The 23,432-nt window shown below is 42.7% G+C and overlaps 1 protein-coding gene across 6 annotated transcripts; it reads right to left on the reverse strand.

Annotated features, from left to right (window-relative positions):
• Nucleotides 1-23: 23 nt before the first annotated feature.
• Nucleotides 24-23,302, reverse strand: TBC1D9B (TBC1 domain family member 9B). Of its 6 annotated transcripts, none has more exons than XM_082324254.1 (22): nucleotides 23,126-23,302; nucleotides 20,569-20,679; nucleotides 17,483-17,601; nucleotides 16,180-16,408; nucleotides 15,279-15,537; nucleotides 14,418-14,625; nucleotides 14,077-14,289; nucleotides 13,754-13,915; nucleotides 12,988-13,138; nucleotides 12,373-12,587; nucleotides 11,512-11,629; nucleotides 10,486-10,771; nucleotides 9,798-9,927; nucleotides 8,511-8,609; nucleotides 7,606-7,674; nucleotides 6,549-6,789; nucleotides 6,115-6,180; nucleotides 5,889-5,960; nucleotides 4,860-4,907; nucleotides 4,306-4,412; nucleotides 2,882-3,381; nucleotides 24-343 (listed from the first exon to the last, which is right to left on the reverse strand). In XM_082324254.1, exons 1-22 carry the CDS (start codon nucleotides 23,241-23,243, stop codon nucleotides 322-324), a joined length of 3,543 nt encoding a protein of 1,180 aa, XP_082180380.1. In that variant the 5' UTR covers nucleotides 23,244-23,302; the 3' UTR covers nucleotides 24-321. The 6 variants fall into 6 exon arrangements, with proteins under 6 accessions (XP_082180380.1, XP_082180376.1, XP_082180381.1 ...); XM_082324250.1 differs by lacking the exon at nucleotides 24-343 and adding an exon at nucleotides 357-655; XM_082324252.1 differs by lacking the exon at nucleotides 24-343 and adding an exon at nucleotides 736-2,693.
• Nucleotides 23,303-23,432: the final 130 nt, after the last annotated feature.

Here is a 23,432-nt window from a genome sequence, read left to right on the forward strand (position 1 = left end):
GCCGCCCGCCCGCCCGCCCTCCCCATGGCAACGCGCGCCTTCCGGCCACGTGACACCCCCGCTACCAGCGAGTCTCCCGCTCTGCCCCCGAGTCCGCCGAGCGCAAGCCGCCCCGGCCCGGGCACAGGCCCGCACCAGCAGCCTCGCCCCCAAAAATCAATTAACTGGCCTGTTAAATCAATTAACTCCCCTTCAGACGGGAAGGCTTCGTGCAGCGCCTCGCAGTCGATACAAGAGATGCGTGCCCGTACCAGCAACAGCCGCCTTCTGCCGGGGGGACGGGGCCGGTTTGCACTGCGTGATGGAGGAGCGCGTCTGCACCTACCCGAACCTGCGCCAGTCCCTGCCGGGGAGAAGGTCAATGCAGGGAATAATGATTTAAAAAAGAAGGAAGGAGGGAATTGAAAGAAGGAGGAGAAAAAAGAGAAGGGGAAAAGAGAAGGGGAAAAGAGAAGGGGAAAAGAGAAGGGGAAAAGAGAAGGGGAAAAGAGAAGGGGAAAAGAGAAGGGGAAAAGAGAAGGGGAAAAGAGAAGGGGAAAAGAGAAGGGGAAAAGAGATAGAGGAAAGATAGGGAAGAGAGATAGAGGAGAGATAGAGGAGAGATAGAGGAGAGATAGAGGAGAGATAGAGGAGAGATAGAGGAAGAAAAAGAAACCTGAAAGAAAACCAAAAGAAAAAAAGAAAACCGAAAGAAAACCACAAGAAAAAAAGAAAACCGAAAGAAAAAAAGAAAGAAAACCAAAAGAAAAAAAGAAAGAAAACCGAAAGAAAACCAAAAAAAGAAAGAAAAAGGAAGGAAAGAAAAAGGAAAGAAAAAGTTAGACCCCCGTCACACTAAGTCTGCTCTAACCACCACAGACAACGAACAAGCAATATTCCATGAGCTCAGAGAAATAAAAGGCAGCCAAGGTTGCCTATAGGATTCTGGTTCGTTTATTGAGTACGACAGGTAAGACAGACAGACAGTGTAAAATCACATGTATTATTTGTACTTTTAAAAAATTACAATAAATTACTGAATAATTAGTAAAAGCAGTTTTACTAATGGCTGCTCTCCAGTGATACGGGACAGAGGAGGCAGAGAAATATATACCAGCTGTGAATACATACAGAGAATGTCACAAGGAGGAATTAACACTGAGTAGCACACCAAGTAGTGTTAAATGGGAACATCCCACCGTACGTGTCCTTCCCGTCCTTTATATCCCAAATGCCAGCCAAAAGCTGTAGCAAACCTTGCCTTCAGTGCAGGGTCTGCTCTCGCCGAGCAGCAGCATCTCTCGCTCCGGCCCTGCAAGGCAGATGCCCGGGTACCGAGATGAATTTATCTGTAGGAACAGCATTGATTCTCCTTCCTCGGAGCGCGCGCGCCCTACTACCAGAAGGCTAACTCTTAGTTTCTTCTGGTCTTAATTGATTTAAAAGAGCAGTCACTCAGTCTCCCAGTTATTTCGTCTCTAACTGGAAAGAGATGTAGTCTATTGAGGTTTCCCATAATGGGCTGATGGCAGAGGGCCACACTGCTTTGAATTCTTCCTCTTTAGGTATAAATGCCCTTTGATGCGTAGTAGTTTCTAAAAGCACACCCATTGCTAGACTCTTTGTACAGGAGATGTTCAGAAAGGACGCACTGAGCGGCTGCAGGTGGCACGACACTCCCGCACATCTTCCTGCCCCAAGCGTTCGAGAGGGCTGACTGATCAGAGTATTCTTACGGGTCCTCCTAAAAAACGGACCCATCACTAGCTAGTAAAAACGGAGAATCAGCAAGAAACAATGAATGTTTTCTGGATCAGCAGGGCAAGTCCAGCAGACCTGTGTGCCACTGCCCTGTAACACCGAGGCTGATTCACTGACTTCTAATTTAGGAACACGTTCCCTCATTATAACCATCGTGAGCCCGTTGATTGACTTAGTATTACTTCTGCACTGAAGTCAAGGAGCTTGTGGCTTCCCAGACCAACTAAAACCGACGACTTTCAAAGGATTAGAAAAGCAAATGCTAGAAAACCAGGTTTGTCTGAAAACTCCTGAATGCTGAAGGAGAAAAAAAAGGTGGTCATACACTATGAAAATGCCAAATCACATCTGAAATAAACCTGCAGATCTGAGAAATGTCTGTGTTTAGACCTTAGGGTGCTGGGAGCAGCAGGGCACATTTGCATTATAGCTGCTGAGTCACAGAACAGCACTGAGGAACCTAAAGACTATTTATAGGTCAGGGTCCTATAGCACTTGACTACACTGCATTAGCTCTCAGATTGGCAGCCAGAGGTGAACATAGTTTCAAGCCAGGCTGCATCTGCTGTGCAAGTTACCCAGGAACCTACGGCAAACAAGGGCAGGCAAGGAGCAGTTACTGTCTGAAATAAAACGTCATTAAAATAAAAGATAGCAAAAGGCAGACATGCATAATTTATGGTGGTAATTCTATGTCAGGGGCTATTAGGTTCTAATGGCTCTTGAGAATGTAAATCTAATTCTGTCAGCCAGGGTAGCCAAAGCAGCACCTACACGAAACAGTCACTGTCAGAAGCCCCTTATTGATTGGAATCTATTGTAACGGTGTAGTTACTGGTCTCTGATTAAACAAAAAAATACCCCAAACACAAAATACCAAACCATCCTGCCATCCGCCACGTTTTCTCCCTGTTTCATCTCCCAAAGACAATTCCTGCTTTCTTGAGTTCACCCTGAAACGGAGGAAAGTTCATAGTCGCTGGATGAACTGAACTGCCTCTCTACCTTCTTCTGATCTTTGATCTTTTGCAGAATGTTGACCTTCTTCTCAAAGTAGTTTACAAGGGCTGTTTCCGTCAGCATGGAAGCTAAAATTTGCTCAAAGGAGATAGACCAGTCAGTATCAATGGTACTACCATACCTGGCAGCTGAACTACTGCCTTCACAACCAACCAGGACCGTGTCATCTGCAATGTCTTCACACTGCAGGGAGCCTGTGCTGACCATGGAGTAGGAAGACATGGACATATCATCTTTGGTTTCATCATCTGATAGCAGCTGTAAAGGAGAGCCTTGTCCTTCCCCTGACCCATCTCCTAGAGTCTGGTTCTCCTGCTGTGTTTTTTCAGGCTGAGCATCTCCACAGGTTTTGTCCTCGTGGTCAGCTTGGGGTTGCTGCTCCACTGCCAAATTCTGACTCTGTTCAGATGTTGGTGACTCCTCTTCACTCACAGGATCTTGGGTATTGTTTGCTTTGCAGTCCTCAGACTTCCTCATGGGCCTGTTGGAGAATTTTTTCCCAACCTCCCCAATTCGCAGAAGGAGACTGGCTACAGTGGCAATTGCGTGGTACAGCTCTTGCTCCACTGGGTCCTCACTGAACATGTTGTAAAGGGTCTTGCATAACTCTATGAATTGTTCCTTTAAAAGACAAAGACCAAAAAAATCACAATTCAGGCTGAAAAAAGTTGACAGTGCAGATCATAGAATCATAAAATATCTCAAGTGGGAAGGGACCCGTAAGGATCATCAAGTCCAACTCCCTGCTCCCCACAGGACTACCTGAAACAAAACCATATGACTAAGAGCGTTGGCCAGACACTCCTTGAGATGAAGCAACAGGCACCGTCTTGACTGGCTCCTTGTTTATCTGCCTCCCCACCAAGTAACTGGCAACGTATTGTACTGATTCAGAACAGTCCAATACAGGCAAACTCTCTCTCTGCTGTAGTGGCTAAATTGATACACAGCCAGCAATTTAATACTGGTGGGGATTTTTTGCTGACCGATGAACAGAGTACTCACGTATTCACATCTGAGAAAACTTAAAAGTTTTACTTCTGTCCTGCTGCTCTTTTGCAGTCAGCTTTTAAGCATTTCCAAACTGGTTTAAGTAGCACCCATAAAGGAAATTAGAGACAGAAAAGATCACACCAGTCATCAGACTCTTTCCTGCAACCACATGCTTTGCTCTCCGCCAAGCAGCTGTAACTCGAGGCAATGCAAAACCAAAAAAGCCAAGCAAGTTTATATGACTGATGGCATATTTGAAACATACTGCTCTGGAGGGAAAACACAGATTGCAGTTCCTATAGGAAAAATTGGTCTCGGAGGCAGAGAGAATCAAACACATTTGACTGGTGGAAACACAGCAGTTTGTCCATGTCCACTGACAAATTCAACACAAATGTGTGGAATTAGAGGCTTCTAAAGCTCACCAGACCAGAACGGCAGGGCAATCTACAGGCAAGGACTGAGTATGCTGGCAAAATGGCTGCATATACTGCTGAATTCTCCACTAAGCTGTCAGTCATCTAACTGGAAACCTTCACATTCACTTCTTACCTGGCTCATTTTGGGGAGATCTTTAATAGTTTCTTTCTTGGACTCTTTTTCCTTGGCCCACATTCTTAGGTAGTATCTATAGTCCTGTGGACTGGTACCCTTCTCTTCTGCAAGACAAAACCAAGCCACTACTGTCAGGTGGTTAATGGTTTCAGACTTAAAAAGTGAACGCTGTGCCAACAAAAACCATGCTGGAAGCTGGTTTTATTGCCAGTTCAGGAAAGCATCTACCAGGAAGGCTGCATTGTCTGCTGCTGGTTTATCTGATCCAGCTCAGAGGAGCAAAAATTTTAACACTGCTGCAGCAGCTCGACTTCTCATAAATGAACTCTATGAGCTGACAACTTCCCAAACATGATTTACAAATGCTACGATCTTAGTATGTAAAAGAGTGAGAGCAGTAAGGCATAAGAGAGATTTATTTCCAGGCTCACATTCCACTTTACCTCTGTCCACAAGGGACACTGTGAAAGGTCTCCTTGATACAGCAAAGGACAATGAATGTAATATGAGAAAGACAAGGCTAGAATGTGGTCTATTTATGATGAAATTACCTTTTTCTGGACCGTTCTCATCTCTCCTTCCTTTATCTTCTTGGGTTTCTAAAAAATTATGGAATTATAAAAGAATGATTAATAGCTGATTTTCAGCATACAACACACAAAGAACATAAGAAAACTCATATGAATTAAAATCATACAATAATATATTTAATAGAAGTTAGATCTCACACTCCTGCATCGTGTTTGGAGGAGTGAACGGAACAGGATGGAAGCAAGGGGGTGATGGGATGAACTGGATAAAAAGCCACACTGGAAAAGTGGGTTGAAGAGCTGAGGTAGAGGGCAGAACTCTTAAAAGAAAGGGTGAAACACAGATATGAAAGATAAACTCCACTGAAAGAAGCCGGACAAAACCTGTTTTGACCAAGGTTGAAACACAATAGGTAGAATATACTGAAAGGTGTCTAATTACATATAGCACTTTATTCATAGTGGGAGTGTCATGAGAGAGGAGCAGCAGCAACAACTTCAGAGTATTTAAAATAGCACGTTGGTGCTGGCAGATCACATCAGCATTACAGCCATGCTCAATGCATGCACATAATCCATGGACTGACCTTGAGACTCACAGTGCAGGCAGAAATCCAGCTCTGAGACAAAAGGAGATACTTGAGCAGCAGAAAAAGGGGTTGAGGGGACAATATCCCAGAGAAAACAGAAGAAAAGGCCAGACACAGACAGACACAGAGAAGGAAACAAAAACAAGAAGAGAGACAATGAGACTTGCATGAAAAACCTAAATCATGGTGGGAGACAGGGGCTGATAAAAGCACACTGCTCCTCCTCAGCAGTCTGCAACTGTGCTTCAGAGGGGTCCTGCATGGAATGGGCACTGAGCAGTTTAAGCTCCAAACTTCTTTCCCATCATGCAACAAAGACAGCGAACTCAAACACGCTGGCAATCTTAACATACTGCCACCATGAGACCATGCTTTGCAAAAAATCCCTATTCATAGCACATGGATTTGTGCTGCAACTCCTGCCTAAACTAGAGAGGTAAAGGCAGCAGTGTTGTATTACCTTCTGTTGTAACATCCTCCGTGAAGTAACTTGTGGCCTCCAAAGCAGACTCTGTCTCCTCTGGATTCAGAGCTGTATTTACAGAGAAGAAAACATTAAGATCTCTAAACTAACTGAACAGCAGTATCACCCACATCATTAGCAAAATTCATGAGGCATCCCTTTTCAATTGCATGTCAGAACAGACCGTGCTCAATAGTAGCAATATATGAAAGCAATCACTCACCAGGAGGCAGATGCAGTTTGTAAAGTACTTTGAGTTTTTCAGTGAGGTCACCATGGTACAACCCACCTGCGAAGGAAAAAAAAAACAGTGAAGAAAAATAGCACTTAGGATAAAGAATCACCCTCTGCTCACAGGCTTGAAACAGAATGAGTTCACATGCAATGAGGAAGCGCTAACTGCACAAAGCCCTGTGCAGAAGCAGTAAAGAAATCCACAGCAAAGCTGCATCGTGTTGGTTTGCCACCTATCGCTCCCCAAAACAGGAGACTGCCTAGCAGCAAAAAGGCATCTTTTGTTCTGTCTGAGGCTTCCTGTAAGGCTGTCACCCTCCCCTCATGATAGTGCAAACATCACTATCTCCTTTTAGTTCTCTGCTCGGAAAAGGACAGAAACAATTTCTGCAATATTCCATCATCTCCACAAACACCACTTACTCATCCCTGTCACAAACTCCTTGAAGTTAATGAGAGAATCCCTGTTCTCATCCAGAAGCCGGAACAAACGCCCTGCTAGCACAGGCGTATGTGCGCCACAGGACCAGGGGGTCAAACTGATGAACAGCTCTTTGAACTGCTCCATGTCTATGCGATACTGCTCCAGGTAGGGTAAACTCTGATCTCGGCGGGCAGCTGCAGCACGATTATTTCCCCAGTAACAGCTCATCAGGTACTTTGCCTTTGGAGGGAAAGGATTAATAGGTCAGGTTATACTACACTACAACAATCCACAGGAATGGAGACTTTGTTATAGCTCAAGAATAGCATTGAGTAGGCAGAGAAGAGACATTTCAGGACACGCTGTTTATCTCCCCCATTATTCCTACTGTTACTTCACTACAAAATAATAGGGAAGGAAGGAAGAGACAGGGATTTCACAAAAAGCACAAGGAACAATTTTAAGTGAAAAATACAAAAAACATGATTTCAGGTTTGAACTAAATGACATTCAGGCTTTACTGCAAAGGGAACACGCAGGCTTTAGAACTAAGCCTCTTTCTGAGTCTACAGCACAGTGCAACTGAGTTTGCAATGACTTTGGTAAATGCAGTTAGGTAATATCACTCTTAAAAATACATACATTGACAAAGAGAGGCCAAGCACTTCAGTAATTTTGTCACAATTACAGAGCAAGTCAACGGCACACTTGAGAATAAAAATGGAGGTACAGTCAACCCTAGCTCCCTGTTCCAAGTGCTATGTGACATTCCTTTCCATTGACTGCACGACCTCTTTCTGAATAAGTATCATTCAAATACTGTGAACATGTTTTGGCCATCTTTGGGGAAAAAAAAAAAAAAGAAAAAAAAAATCAATTGCCTAGTAACAGGGCCAGTCTCACTGGCACCATGTATAACCACGTATAACAGAATGCAACATCTGTTTCTGATAGGCTGGATTAAGAATCAAAGCAAAGTCATTGCTTCCCTTTCAACTTATTTGGTATTTGTTCTCTCTGTGTCAGAAGACATTCTTCCTCTCTCTGGCTTCTTACCTTGAACACTACATACAGCTCTTCTAGTTCTTCAATAGAGAAACCAATGTCACTAGACACAGCTCGGACCTATAGTTAGGGAGAAAATAGAGCGAACAATTTATTTCAAAGCTAGAAAAATTAAATATATGACTCACCTGAAAAATCTATGTAACATAGAAGAGAACAAGTGCAAGGAGATACAACACAGGACAGGAGGGAAAACGTAACCATTCCAATACCTCCCATTGGTATGGATTACAGGTCAGGAAGACAGTTTCTGGTCAAGCAGAAACTGCTGACATTTTGAGCGGCTAGCAAAAATCACCGCGCTTATTTCCTGTTTGTGCAGACCTGACTCTGCAGACTGTGCTGCCCCTCTGTCTTGTTTTTATCTCCAGATGTTTGACTCAGATGCATTGAAAAACAACAGTGAAAGAAACACGTGGATGAGGTTCTCCACCTAGGACGTGGGAGATAATTGCAATAGATATGGATAGTCCCCTTTGGCCATGAACCCTTCTGTAAAATTCCCTAACGTGCTAACTCTCTAAATGGCAGGAAAATAATTATCTGCTAGCTAGCTTTTCTCAAAGATTCCAGGCAAGTAGTAAAACAGATAGTGCTAGGCAGTGGAGACTTCTACAAGACCTACAAGTGGTTTTTATCTCCCTCCACGCCAAATATCTCATTCGATCATGCCCTAGCACTTCAATCCATTTTATTAGATTAACTAGAACCATGTGAAGAAGAAAACTGAAAATCCATTATTCCAGCTAGTAAATCCATTTTTTTTCACATTAACTTAAATTCTTTAAGTCACTTAAAACTGGGTCTGCTACAGGGCAAACTTTCTAGATGCTTACAGCAAAACACATTCCCTTAATATGCCATTTGGTAGCTCATTCAATTTGGGATTCACATACCACGCTCTTCTTGGCTGTATCCTCCAGAGACTGGATCACTTTCAGCCTTTGTTTAAAACGCATTTGTTCAATGTCATCTGCCTTCAAATTGCTAAATTTCTACAAGAAAGGAAGCAGACCAGGTCAACATCATCTCCTAAAGAAAGAACAATTCCTGTTCAATTACATGTTCTTTAACACGTGTACTATCCCCTCAGAGATGACCTAAAACCCCTAGAAGACTTTTACCAGCAGCAAAAATGAGAAAAAAACTTGAGCTCTATTCCCTATTCACCCCTGTCCTGCAAGAAAAGTCATTCAGAATTCATGAGAAATCCAACACCAGAGGTTTCTACAGAACAGCTGAAAAAGCACCTGTCAGGACTGACAGAAATACAGATCCTGTACTGCAGCAGAGATAGATAAGAGAATAGACGGGTTGGCATTCCTTCCAGCCCTGTTTTTTAATAGGACCCATATGAGATTCAGTTAGAAACACGAAAGTTAACAGGCGTTTCTACTGACTAGGTCAGGCAAGTAAGATGAATTTGGTGACACCCTTTTATAAAAGAAACCAGGAACAGATAGAGATGGCGGATTTGAAGAAACAAACAGAATACCCAGCAAAATGATAGCTGCCTGACTGTTAGCAGCTGGAAGGGGACAGGATGAAGAATAGGAGGTAAAAAGGGAAATGAATCCACATTTACCACAGTGTAGCAGGGAAGAACTGTCAAACACCAGTTCTCTTGCCGGTGTTCTTTCCATCATTCAGATACAAATTTCTTACAAGTTCGTTCTCAGTATGAATAATGAGGTACACCTCCACCAGTGCAGAAGTATTTCAACAGCATTGGCACCACTCTTGGGTCACCTTCCTGTGACTATAATGTGGATGCCAGAACAGGATTCCTGAGCACATGAACTGGGATGCTTCCATGTTTCTGCATTATGCCTCACAATTTTTACCCTGATTTTCCCTCTCCAACTCCCTAGCACTGGCAATCCTCACATACAAGTAAGAATGGAGACTTTTTTGGCAAAGCAGGAAGAAATCTCTGGTCTGCAATTTTTACTTATTTGCAGTCTTCATTTTAGTCTCCACTGGTGATGGGGAGGCTCTTTGCAATCCATAATAGCCAACAGTGTTAGGCTCTTCTCATCCCAAACAGGAAGATTAATGGCTTGGGCCTGCACTCCTTGAGCACCTCAAGCTATGAACACCGTTCAACTTCAGGCTGCACAAAGTATAAAACTGGATGTCAGTAGAGGAAAATGTCTTGGGCAAAAACTAAGCCAGAACTTTACCTCATAGGATGTTTTGATGAGTTCGAAGATGTCAATTTCAAGTGGCGGGTCATCTCCACTCGTCAATAAGGCGTGCAAGTGGGGAATAGGGGGAGAGACGCTCTGTCTGTTAACTACGTTGTCCAAATATCTGTGGGGAAAAAACAGAACAGACGCAAGACTCCAGGATTAGTGTCCAGGAAAAGAAGTAATATCCTAAACGCATCATTCTCAACTTCTTCGTGTCATTAATCTAAACATGTAGGAAAATTTAATTTTTCCCAGCTAACTTGCAATGCTAGCCTCAATGTATCTGAAGTAAAGTTGATTTTCACCCTATTTTTGGGGTATCTACTCTTTTTAAGCTTCAAGTAGTAAGCTGAAGATCTTGCTCCACATAGAAAAGATTCACATTTCAAACAGGAAAATCTTACATTTACTAGACTTGGGAGATATCTGCCTGATAAAGTTTTATGTTTCTCGAATGCGATTCCTGCCAGGATCTGTTCTTCATAGTAGATCAGAATTCTTCTGTAAATTTCAGGTAAACAACCCTTTGGAGTTCAAATTCAAACTGAAAAGCAGGAATGCCTTACGCTGCAAAGCAAACAATTCCAGAAATACGGGATTCTTCCATGCTTGAGCCAAAAATTAATTTCAGCTGTTGTACCGTTACTATTCAGTTATAAATAAGAACAATGAATGGTACCTGCCCAGAATAGTCATGGCTTCGCCTTCATCACAGCACTGTAACAACTTCTCCATGTTGGCATCAAGTATGGCCAATGACACCTGCAGGATAAACTTGATTCCCTCATAGAAAAAACAGTCGACAATGACCACGGCACTCTCAAAGGGCATGACACTGAGAAAGAGAGTGAGAAACCAGGAAAGGGATATGGTGGAAATCACTCCCAGGTCCTGCATCTTCTCTGACAGCTGTGGAAGATACTCTCGTGTAAGTTCTTCAAAGATGCCTTGGTCCACCAACGCACCTGGGAAAACAAACCAAAACCAATGGTAAACTCAAATTGGTGGTATCACAGTACCATACCCTGGTGGTATCATGGTACTATATGCAAGCTCATCAATTATTAAACAAAATAGTGTAAATTCACTTTAATTTCATATAAGCCTCTTAGCGTCAGAACTAAAATTAACGCATTTATTTAGATTTGTTCCCTGTCCTGAATAAAACCAACATATTTACATAGAGAGTATTCCTACATTGCAGAGCATGCAGAAGCAGAATCTCTCATTGATCTATGCATTTCCCCTGAAGGGAGGGGTGGGGGAATACTGATATTATGGTATTTACATCAAACTATTTTCTTTTATATAGGTGAATTTTAAAAGCCCATGAAGCGGTGCTTTCACTAACCTTTCCTGGGAGCCTATTCCAAAGATTTAATACATCATTCAGATGGGTAAAAAATAACCCAATAATTTTCTTCTAGATATGCCTCCTTACTGCTAATGGTCCCTCCTGCTACCAATTTTTAGTGACTTCATCTTCCTTGTTACTACAAGGTAGTACTACTACCTTGGTAGCCTGTAGTGTCTCTTCCTACGTCTCCATCACACACCTGCAACTTTAAAGGGAACAGGGTTGTGCTTCATCATCTTTAAAATGCATCACATTTAATTCATTCTGAACAACAAAACGTTCCTGATAGATGCTGGTGCAACTGCAGCTCAAAATCCAGGCTCCAGCATGAATTTGACAAAGACTCACCCACTACTCTTGTGTTGTAGTAATCTGGCAACATCCGCTCACATAAAGCCACTAGGAGCCAGAAAGCCTCTTCCTCATTGCAGTATAGCAACAGTACCGACGTAACAATGTTCATGGCCTACGAGCCGGCAGAGTTAAATACGCAGATATAGGAGAGAAACATGAAGATCTTTATGAAAGTCTGTCATTACAGACCAGCTGAACTTAAGAAGTATGAATACAGCAAAACTGTCACTGAGTCACATCTATTTCCAGCTTTTACTGGCATCTGAGTCAATAGATGACCTTGAGTCAATTTACCTTCCTGTTTCAGTTCCTCTGTTTGTGAGGCAGCAGATAATATAACTACTTTTTGTCAAGCACTTTCATTAAGTGACTAAGTATAATTTTCAAAGTTTTCATAAAAAGCTTTGTAACAATTTGGTCATAACAGAACAACATAATGGAAAGCTCTAATACCAAAGCAATACACAAAATGAATCTGAATTTCCACTGAGTTGTTTCACAAACCAGCAACTGGCTTTGTTTTCAATCTACTGCCCATGTGCGTCATCACTTATTTGATTTATTGCTCTTTTTAACAAAATCAGAAGATGTTTTTGCTGAACTAGGGAAAGCTCTAGCAGGAAAACTAGTAAAAGACTCTGTCCTTGCACCGAACAGAAATGTGCAAAGTCTATTTAAATGCTGTATCCAAAGGACACTTAAGAGATCTTGCAACATTACCACTTCTTTCTTACTCTCACACCACCACATGGACAGCATGAAGGAAAAGTTTGAAACTGAACAAAAAACTGCAGAAAAAGTCCAAGTCAATCATGGTCACCGTGTAGGACTAACAGTCTAACACTCCTGTCTTACCTGACAGTACCCAATTGTTGGATTTCTGAATGCATAAGCTGTTAAGACTCTCCGGAGGGCAGCAATTCCTAACTCATTCTGGAAGGCAGGATGTTCTGGCATAGAACGGTGCAGATCTCGCTCAATTTCCTCTGTAGCAAGATTGTACTTTCCCATCGACTTTTCCACAAGATCTGCATAGTAATCAGGATGAGTCACCATCTCATTCCAAGCCCCTGTAACGACAAACAAATACTGCTTCACCTCTTGAGCTTTGGAATACAGATTTTATGCCCACAGTTTCAGAGAAGAGGCAGCCAGGAAGCACTACATGAACTCATCAACAACAAATAGATAGGAAAGTATAGTAACAAACTCATTGTTAAATCATCATGTTCGAGTCTAGGTCCCAACACTGAAATGCAGACAAAGGAGGCCAAAGAGCTACTACATTCGTAAAGAAAGTCATCTCAGCAATGCGATCACTGCCTTTTTCGCAAAAACACCATGACGTATCATTCAAGTGGAGTTGTGATTAATTTCTTGTGAAATGAGCTAAGATTTATACCTTTTCCTTTGAGATGTGCAGAAAGCTACTTCCTGCTAGCTGTCAAAGTACCCAGCACAACGTCCTACCTGAGAAAAGGAGCCACAGCTCTCCACGAAGATTCTCTGGGATTCCTTTTTGCACCAGCTCCCTAGTCTTGGCAGTGCGATACATACACATCCCTCGCCCATATTCAAAGAAATGAATGTTCCAAGACTCTTCCTTCATCTTCTCCTTTGCCTTCACAGGGACAAATATGGCCATTTTAGGACATTAATGCATTTTTATGTTTGTAGAACAGGTGATTTCTGGATATACTCAAGCCTACACTTCGCAAGAGAAATGCATTGTGACATTTAAAGCCTTTCTTCTTCCTGCTGAATAAAAGGGTGTATGCTAATCTACACTGTTCTGAATCAGTTCTGACCTTGCTTAAAGTCAAGTCTTTAAAACACTAACATGTGCTGTGCAGTGGCATTACACGTTGCAAATCTCTACATAAACGCAGGCAGAACCATAGTCTAAGACGATTAACTAGCAAGCAAGAGATACCAGTTCTCTGCTTTCTTGATCTGAAGAAAGTAGTGCTTCACAGACATGAATTTACATCCCAGAAGCACAGTAACACTAATTTCTCAGCCTCTAGTCAAGTATCTCAGGTATCTCAGTACTGATAAAGTAAGCTGACTGTCAGGTTACATCTATGCAGCACTATCATTGTGACAGACACAGCAGTGATACTGCAGGACTGACCAGGGATAAAATGCATTTTCAGAATCTTAGAGCAGGACAGGAAATCTGCAACCTACTGCAAAATATTTAGAGTTAATTGTTTTAAGTTAAAACATTATTTACCCCTTTGGGTCCCAAGAGTTCCTCGGAATTTCTTCTGAAGAGTTTGAGTAGTCCCTGCGAGGCTGTTGGCACTTCCCCGGCACAGAAGTTGACAGGTCGATTGCTGAGAGCAGACATGGGGCTAACTGCAAGCGGGCTGCTGGAAGGCAACTCTGGAACCTCCTGAAGAACAGAACATAAAGGATCTGAGCTCAGGCAGCCTCCCTCCTCTGCTAATTGTCTAACAAACAGATATCATTTGCTGGTAATGAGCACTGTTAACACACTGTAAGGAGCATTACTCTGAAGAGTGTAAATGCTCCTCCCAGCTATTTCCTTAGTACCTCACAACCAGGATCAGCCAAATTCCACTTCCATTCCCTGTCGCTGCTGCATGGTTTCTTGGATGGAGTTCTCTGCAAGAAGTCAGAGATTCTCTGTACCAAGAAATCTCGGTCTTTCAGATTGGCAAAGAAGAAGGTCATTTTACTTTTAGTGCTGATGGACAGAGGGCTGGGCAAGACGCTGGAACTATCTGCTTTCTCAACTATTGTCACCTAGAAGACAAAGACAAGGGCCGTTTGGATCTAGCAGATTCTCCATTATCTATAAAGCACCACACAAAAGCTAAAAGCACACAAAAGACAAGAAAGGCCTGTAGTCTTAATAGGTAAGAAATCCCCACCTCCCTGAGAGGAATGATGAGATGACAGGCCTCCTCTGCCTTGCTGGCAAAACAGATGTAATTGTTGGAAACAAACATCTGACCAGGAATATGCATCTTGTTGAATGGTGTCCACAAAGTACAGTCTGTATGTCCATCCAGGCATTCATCCTTGGGCAACCGGAAAGTGGCACGGTAGCACTCATTTTTGGCTCGAGCATCCAGGTCTCTGGGGAAAAGTAAAGAGTAGTCCACAGAGGTTTTTTCTCACTTGAAAAACCCACTCAAACACTAATGTTAAGTGTTCATTCCAATCACAACCTTCAGACTGTGCTGTGTATTCTTAGCATTCACTTCTCTAACTGAGATGCCACCCCTTATCTGACTCCTCTTTCAGCCTTCAGACATGCTTCACTGACAAGGTATGTCCTGCAATACAAGATAAAATATGCAAGTGCATCTGCGAAACTTAAACGTTACATCAGATTCCGAAACTGCAGAGAACAGTCCCCAGCGGGAGGATTTATTACAATACTAATGTATATTACTTTTTATAAATCTTCAACTTCGGACAAAGGGGCTGTTGTAATTTTCTTCTTTCACACTTTTTTTTTTTTAAGCTGGATTTTCAACAGTTTCTAGTTGAAAATTCCTTCTGACAGTGCCTAGTCATGCATGAGAAAGACATGAGGGTGTGTGTGAATTTGGTACCAATTTGGGATGGAAAAAGAAGGAATAGGGAGAGGGTTAATGACTGAAATAAGTGATGCAGCTCCTAGAGCGAGAAAACCCCAGTGGCACCTGGGAGCTACACAGTAATGCAGATATATTATTACAATCCCCTGTTATCTGTCTTCTCTTCTCGCTGCTGGAAACATATACCTTTTTAATGCAGAGATGTTCTTAAGAGGCTTCCTGGGCTTTGGGAGGGACTTGTCCTGTAGGAAGCTCTCATTATCCAATAGCTGCCGCATAGCAATGTTAGCCAACTGCTCCATCAGCTTGAACGTCTCGTTGATGTTGAGAAACATGGAAAAATAAAGTTCACTGTCCCTTGTGCTTACTTTAATGCACTCAGGGAACAGCAGTGTAGCATTTTTTTCTAGCTGGGTTACATCCACCCACTGGATCACCAGTGTCACTGGGAAAAAAAAGTTTAAAAAACCCTACTATTACAATTTGAAGCAAAACAACAAACAGACAGAAATTAAACTCAAGCATCAAGTAAGCTCTCAATGTAGCAGCATTTTTCTCCTCTTACACATGGACAATTCTCTCCTCCATACTTTAACTGGGTTCTCCAAAAATACTGGGAAGTAATCTTCGGGATTAACTAGACTAGAAATAATGCAGTTCCAAAAGGACTATCTCCCATCCAGTAAATGCTTTCAACTACAATTAGTCAAGCTTTGATTCTTTCTTTACACAAAATTAGCTTTGGACTCAGGAATTCAAGCTTTGTAAATACTGAGTCCTGGCGGTGGTTCCAAATAAAACTCACCAAGGTAAAAATATTGCTTGGTTCTCTAATCCAGTTGAAGTAAAACTTCAGGTGTACTTGTACAACTTGAGAAATGTTTTGAGAAATGACTCGGGCATTCAGTCTAAGCATCACTGAAGTGCCTATGAGTGCAAGGACTGATCTACACATTGAGCTAGAGCTCAAAGGATTCCTAAAAGGGAAAAAAACTGTCAGCTTAAAAAAAAGTTCGCACAAAAGATCCACTGCATCAAAAAGATCATGGGAAATGGCAGAAAAACAACTAGCAGGCTTATAACTCACCCTCTTTGCCCAGCAGGAAGGAGTAGAAACAGAGGTGATTGACGGTGAGATACAGCCAGCCCTGCCTGGGTACACGCCCCTTCCAATAGCTGCAGGAATAGTAATTGACCAACTTCTCCACCTCGGGCATCCCAAACTGCTTCCGCATCTTCAGTTCAGCCTCTTTGAATTTACCTGGATCCTCTTCACTCTGGGGCTGCTCATTCTTGTTCTCTTCAGCAATGATTCCCTGAAAGGACATGGGAGGAGAGAGAGGAGAAATGGAAGGGAACATGCCTGCTGCCAGACATAATGTACAGCAAAAGGTCACAGCAGCAATCCGGAAGACAGAAAGAAGAAACACGACACAGCAGTTATCATTTCTTCTGTCACGCTAGAGAAATAGTAAAGACATGTAGAAAGAGCAGTCAGATAGTCGGGGAGTCTACGATCTGGGATCTACTCCTGAATGCGTGCAGCAAATGTTGATATTTAACGTTTGACTGAGCTTCTCACGGCTGGCCTGGTAACACTTTGAACACCCTGCAGGAGAACTGAAGTCTATTTTCACTTGCAAACATGCTTGTTCAACAGGAAGAAGATCATCTGCCAGGAAGGGCACAACTCCGCAGCCTGTCATATCTTGACCGGCCAGAAGGAAAAACAAGTGACCACAATCTCTCTCACACACAGAGAAAATACAAAGAATCTGACTGGAGTACTGGAAAAGACTCAAACTGCTGTTGTTCAATAAAAAACTGTATTTATAAGTTTCTACTCTGGAGAATTTGTGGGCTGGGAGTCTGAAGTGTGTTAACTGCACAACAAGCAGAAACACCTGTCTGACTCACAAGTCAGTGGAAGTTGGGGTGCAGTTCCTGTACAACCTAGATGCCTTTCAGACCACCGTAGCAGGGCAAGCACATTGCCTGCAAACCAGAATTCTCTCTCCCATATTTGTTGCTCGATGAACCCTTGTTAAACATTCTCTCTGCATCAAAGGTATAATCGGCAAGGATTTTAAAGAGGTATTATATTTTAATTAGTAGGAGCATCCTAAGCAGGCTGTTCCTTGAGATCTACTGCTCACAACCTTCCCCCCCCCCCCCATACACTTGTCCATTGTTATGACTGTAACATGATGCTGATAATACTGTATGCATTCCATGACAATTCCAAATGTATGTATGTCTGAAAAGGGAGCAGAGAGAAGTTTTGCAATGGAGCTCTTGCTCCCTCCCTCCCAGGGGTAAAAAAATTCTTCAAACCACCTCCCCCTTCTTTCTCAGGATCTGGAAGTCCTTCAGGGAACCATGTCACTTACATGGATCTTGCCCTTGACAAAGGTGGTGATATCTTCTTCATTATCAAAGATGGATAGAGTCTGCAGTAAGTTATTCTCCAGCCATTCCCAATGCTTTGTGATCTCTTTACGAGATGATCCTAATGGAAGGGGTGAAAGATGATGGGAAGAGCAAAGAAAAAAGAAATTAGAACAAGGGATTCTTTCCTCCAAGTTCACAGCAGGAAACTAATAATTACCAAACAGTGATCAGGACAAAACAAACACACCAACTGGATACATGACAAGGATATTTTTTGTACACCAACATTATGTTTCTAATGAAATGTCTCCGCTGCCACCAACAGATCATCCTAATTGCCAGTGCATACCAAACACAGCTTTTTTCCCAGACAAAAAGCATACTTATGTTCCAGACAAGAAGTACTCTTTCAATTCCTGGAATTCTAGAATAAAAATAATGAACTTTCAGAAGAACCTTGAAATTTCAGAACAACTGAAGTTTTTACACCTACAAAGAGGTTCCATTTTCCATGGGCAATAGTCAGCAAAGAGCACACAATACCAAACCAAAAAGCAACCAAAATATTCACGTCAGAAAGTTCTTTGCTTTCTTAAATAAAAACATCTCAGCAAAACTTGTATCTGTTAGTTGTCTTTAACCATACAGTCCACGAGAGCTCACAAAGGATAAGCTTCACTGTGTAACCAATTTAAAGAACTTTTCTATAGAAAGTTGCCTTAGTTAGTTGCCATTATTTCAAAGATTTGTGTTTACTAAAAGATTTCTTCCTCTCTATCAACAGCTATCACTATATTATCTTGTAGGCAGAAAAAAATGCAGAAGAAATAAAAACAGCAATTCAATTTTTTTAACAAGATAAGAAACATCATTAAATGCAGACACAAAGACATCTGTGTAAATGCAAATCAAACATTTTTAAGTTTCTCTTTGCCAAATTCCAGTAAATTTATCTTCTGAAGTTTCCTACAAAAGCAGTGGGATATCTAAAAAATGTTAACAGCAGGACTCCCACTACTCAATTTCTCTGTGAGTACATTAGACCCCTCCGTGCGGTTAATGACGAAAAGAAGAAAGCAGCAGACACCACCAGCAGTTCCCTAAAGCTACTGCTCTACCTGTCTTTCTTTTTTAAGAGGCAGCTTCAGCAATGAAATAGTCTTCACGTATTTGTAGTTGGATACCTAACCACAAAACCCAATGCCAGCTAATCTGTGGTTTCATAAGCAAAAGTACCTCCAGGACCTGAAACCAAAAACTAGAAGCAAGCAAGCTGTCTTGTCTCAAAGGACTGCAGGGCCATGAATTTGAGTTTGTGTGTACAGCCCAATGGATTAGACAACAAATATTTTTTCTTTTGCCTCTGTGTATAAGTTTACTTGACATTTATCCTAGCCACCTGACAATGTTTTTAAAGCATAAATTATTTTGAGTAATATGAAATGGCTTATTTTAAGGGCACAGAATTATCAATTATAGGATGCTTTTGTTGCGGAAAAAACCCCCACAGGTCCAGCAACAATGGCAGGGGAATAAAGTCAGCGTTCTCTTTTGTTTTGTGAGGTGCATCTCTCACCAAGTGACAGCAGACAAATTGCTAAAATAAGCCAGGCCTCAATAATTGACATCTCTCTAAGAACATTACAATGACATACGTGAAGGAGTAAAATTCTGCAGTTCCTACAAAGAGAGTTGTAAGAACAAAGTGCTGAAAGGCCAAAGCTGCGTTCATGACCAGAATGCTGCCCGGTAGTATTTACACATGATAAATTGTAAATAAAATATATGCATTTTTCAACTAGGGATCCATATACATTTTATAACTTTAAGTGAATGCCAGTACTCTAACTTAGACAGTAAAATGAGAACCAGCTATGATTAAAAAAATACCTTGGATGAAGACAATGTATTTAATCCAGCATAATAGTTTATCAGACTCCATGTTATATAGCCCATCTCATTTTACCATGCTGCATTACTTAAAAGTAACTGAGACATAGAGGATATCAACTAAACACTCCTGAAATTGTACAAAAATAACACGCTCACTCATTGAGCATCAAGATACTATAAAATTTCAGATTTGCACCATATGTGGCCAGTAAATATTCTGCTATTTTCTATGCAGTTTCTGGCCTGCCATTTTGTTTTCTCTCTTTCTTCCTCTCTGCCTCTTCCCTCCTCAAAAGGGAAACTGAGTTTCTGTGAAACACAGCAACTTCTAAACCTCTCTTCTGCAGAATTTAAGTAGCTCTGCAAGGGAGAATACTGTGTTGGTTGCGGTTGCCTGGGGAGAAGATGGGAACAGGGAAAACAAGACATCAACATCTGTGGGCTTAGCAAATGATCACTTCATGATCGGATTTTACGTCTCAACCACAAAGTGAGAAGTGAAGATTCTTATTACAAACAAAGTTGGACTAAGGAATATGTCTGAAGATATTTTCTCTTTAGAAACCAGTAGGACCTAAAGCCTTAATCAAAGTTCACCACCAGATACTTGAAGGATATTCTAATACAGCAGTTACTTTTCTCAAGTAAAAGAGGCCAAGGATTCTTGATGTTTTTAAAAAATATCATTGCAATATATTTTACAGTGATAGTACATCTATGTATCTATTACAGGCCAGAAATAGAAAAAAATAAATTGGACCTAGACAGTAAAGAGATTCCCCAAAGAGCATTTGGCCCCTTGAATGACCTTACATGGTTCCATCTTGTACCATGTTCCTGGTAAGCAGGTTTTGGCACAACACTCATCGTCCCACAGCAATCTTATCATCACGCTTTTATTCTCTGAACAATCTCACTATGACCTTGCAAACAGATACACCTTGGAAGAAAGAAATTTCATAACATCTGCAGAAATGGAAGCATTTACAGAGCCTTAAGTTCCTAAGCTACAATTTAAACAACACTGAGAAGTTTTGTCATTTCTGGCATCTTCCACTACCCCACCAGAAGCTCTAGAAAGTTTCCTGAGCAGTCACAGAATACTTCTATCAGGGATAACTGATCATCTGAACCAAAAAGACAAGAGATTAACACAAATCCAGCCCCTGACAAGAGTCACATCAATACATACCGCACGCCACTGCCCAATACACTTGAGAGTCCTGAGTCTGGTGCAGAATACGGTATGGGGCGACTCTGGCACTGGAATCCAAAACCACGTCTAATGTTCCCACAAGAAGACCTAGGAGGCGAAGAGAGAGAAATTATAACAATGTAATACCAAAACAAAGAATTGGGTTAAGTAAAAATACAGGATCAATACTACAGAAAAACGTTGATGTTCATATCACGTACGCTGCGATGCAAGAGCAACGGCATTTGGTCGAGAAAATGAAGACACACATCCAGTCACTGCAAGCAAATTACCTATAAACCAACTACAGCCAACCCCACTGGTAATGGGTGAAGTTTAGATGGCAATTAAATGTCTACTAAACCTCATTATAATCCTCCGCCTTCCTAGGAGAGTTTTCTAATAAAAGTGAAACGTGTTTTCCTCTGTGGGGCTTCTGTTGCTAATAGTGATTTTTAAGCCTACTAAACTAAAACACAGAAGAGTTTTCAATGCTGTATCTTTCAGCATTACCTGTGCAAGCAGCAGGTAAGATAACTCATCCAAAATGGAATCAAATGGCTCTAGAAAAACTGGTATTCACAGGTTTCAGTGATGTTTCTAGAAGCACTTTGATTAAACAAAGAAAGAATGCAGAGAGTCGAAATTTGATAATATAGAAGTTACAATATTTTTATATGATGTTAAATAAAAAAGCAGGCACTTCCAGAATAAATGCTGACAACCACCAGACCTTGTAAAGCAAATCCATTTATTTTAATTAAGTCTATTTACTAGATAAATCAAATATCTAAGATGATACTTTGCTTTGTTATTCTAGATAATGTACCATGAGCATCTTTAATGCAAATTAATTTTGCAACATCCTCATGATTAAAAGTTTTCTAACATTAGAACTTGGAGAGGGAGCATGGTCACTCCTCTGGATCGCTATTTGGGAGGCCCTGGCGCAATTCCCTGCTCTCCTCCCTATGGTTTGGGTACGTCTGAGCAAGCTGTACTCATCCATATCTCATTCATTATCATGAAACACGCTACTTCCTCCCCTTTATCTCTCTTGGCTATCCAAAAGCAAGTAATAGATTAGGAACACACCACTGATCATACTTCAAGAGAAACACCATCCATAGCAAGCTCATCTGGTAATCCTTAAAACAAATATGTATGTATCCAGCACAGCAGGGTCTCAGGTTCGGCTCCAGGTTTCTTGTGTACAGTTTTAGGCAGAATACGGATTAAAAAGTCATTTTGAATACTTCCTATAACAATATCGAATGTGTCAAATATTGACATATGGACCAGTAACATGACATGTTTAAGAACTTGAGTACAACAGCAACTTGAACACCTTTCCAGCTTGGCTGAATATCTACATTCTAACGCTAAAACATCAACGTGCAGTTGTACAGCTCCTTAAGAAGGACACGTGGCTTTTAACACGGAGCTCTGAAGAAGACTTTCTCATTGAGCTGAAGTAGCTCAAGAAGTAAACTGGCTCAAAGCTTCAACCATTTAAGAATAGATCAGTTTAAATGGTTCCAGAATAGCATCAGGTATCATTTCTTCTTGTAAAAACCTGGGAAATTCCAGAATATAATTCTATGCCTACATGCAAAATTACACAAGTAAGTCATGTTGCATAAAAGAGAGTAATTCGAAATAATTTTGAACATTGTGAAAAGATGAACTATGCTAAGGATGTTTATCAGCTGCGTCACTTCTGTAGTTAGTGCATTTGGTTAACAGGGCTAATACATGAAACTGGCTGTGCATAATTGACAAATGTAAAAAGCACGTTTTTGTTATTCACATAACTGTGTAAGCATTTGGCACGTAAATGGAGGGTTTTAAAAGTGAAGGGATTTGTTGTTGTTGTTAACGTTGTGCCTCGGTCACAGTTATGTTATTTTAACAGCTTCTGTCACCAAGCATGGCTATCGGGCATAGCACCCGGGGGCGGTTCTCATCGGGCTGCACCCACACAACCTCACCCCCGCCCAAGCACAATTTTCATACAGATATTAATGAAAAACTACGTCTGACTTCCATCCTCTAAATCTTGAAAAACCACACCAAAACAAAAGATACAAAGAAAACACCTCAACAATTCAAGGCAAGACGAGTGTGACAAAGAAGCCATTTTTGACAAGGGAAGATCACCCCAGCCCCCCGTCAGCGTTCCCTGCCCCTGGGCAGCAGCAGCGCCGGGGCGGGCCCGCCCGCAGGCCCCGCAGCGCCAGGCGCAGACCGGGGGTCACACACAGCCAGGGGAAAGGCGGGACGGGCTCACCCCAGCCGGCGGGGCCGGCACCCCCCCTCCCCGACCCCCGCAGCCGCCGCCGTACCGAGGCGGGCAGCTCCCGCCCCGCCCTGACGGGACCCGCGATGCGGTCCTGGGGCGGCCCCTCAGCCCCCCGCCCCCCCCGGCCCGGCCCGGCCCGGGCCCTGCGGGGACACGGCAGCGGGGCAGGAGTCCCCCCCGCTGCCCGCGCAGCCCCGGCCCCGAGGCGGCCGGGCCGGGCCGGAGCCTCCCCTCAGCCCCGCCGCGCCTCACCCGTGAGGCCGCCCCCTTTGCCGTGTCCCCGCCGGCGCTGGAGCAAGAAGAAGGGGTTGGCCCGCTCCGTGACCCACAGGGCGCCGGCCAGCAGCACCTCCTCGGGCCCCAGCCACATCGTGGCGGGGCCGCCGCGGCGGAGCGGCTCGGCGGGGCTGGGCTCGGCCCGGCCGGAGCGGGGAGGCGGCGCAGGGGGAGCGGCCGGGCCGCGCCGACGGGTCACGGGGCCGCGCCGCCGGCCACGGCGCCCCCTAGCGGCGCGGCCCCCTCACGGCAGCGGGGCGGCGCCATCCTGCCGCTGTGGCGC

Source organism: Platalea leucorodia (genome assembly GCF_965183815.1).
Source record: "Platalea leucorodia genome assembly, chromosome: 11".
NCBI lineage: Eukaryota > Metazoa > Chordata > Aves > Pelecaniformes > Threskiornithidae > Platalea > Platalea leucorodia.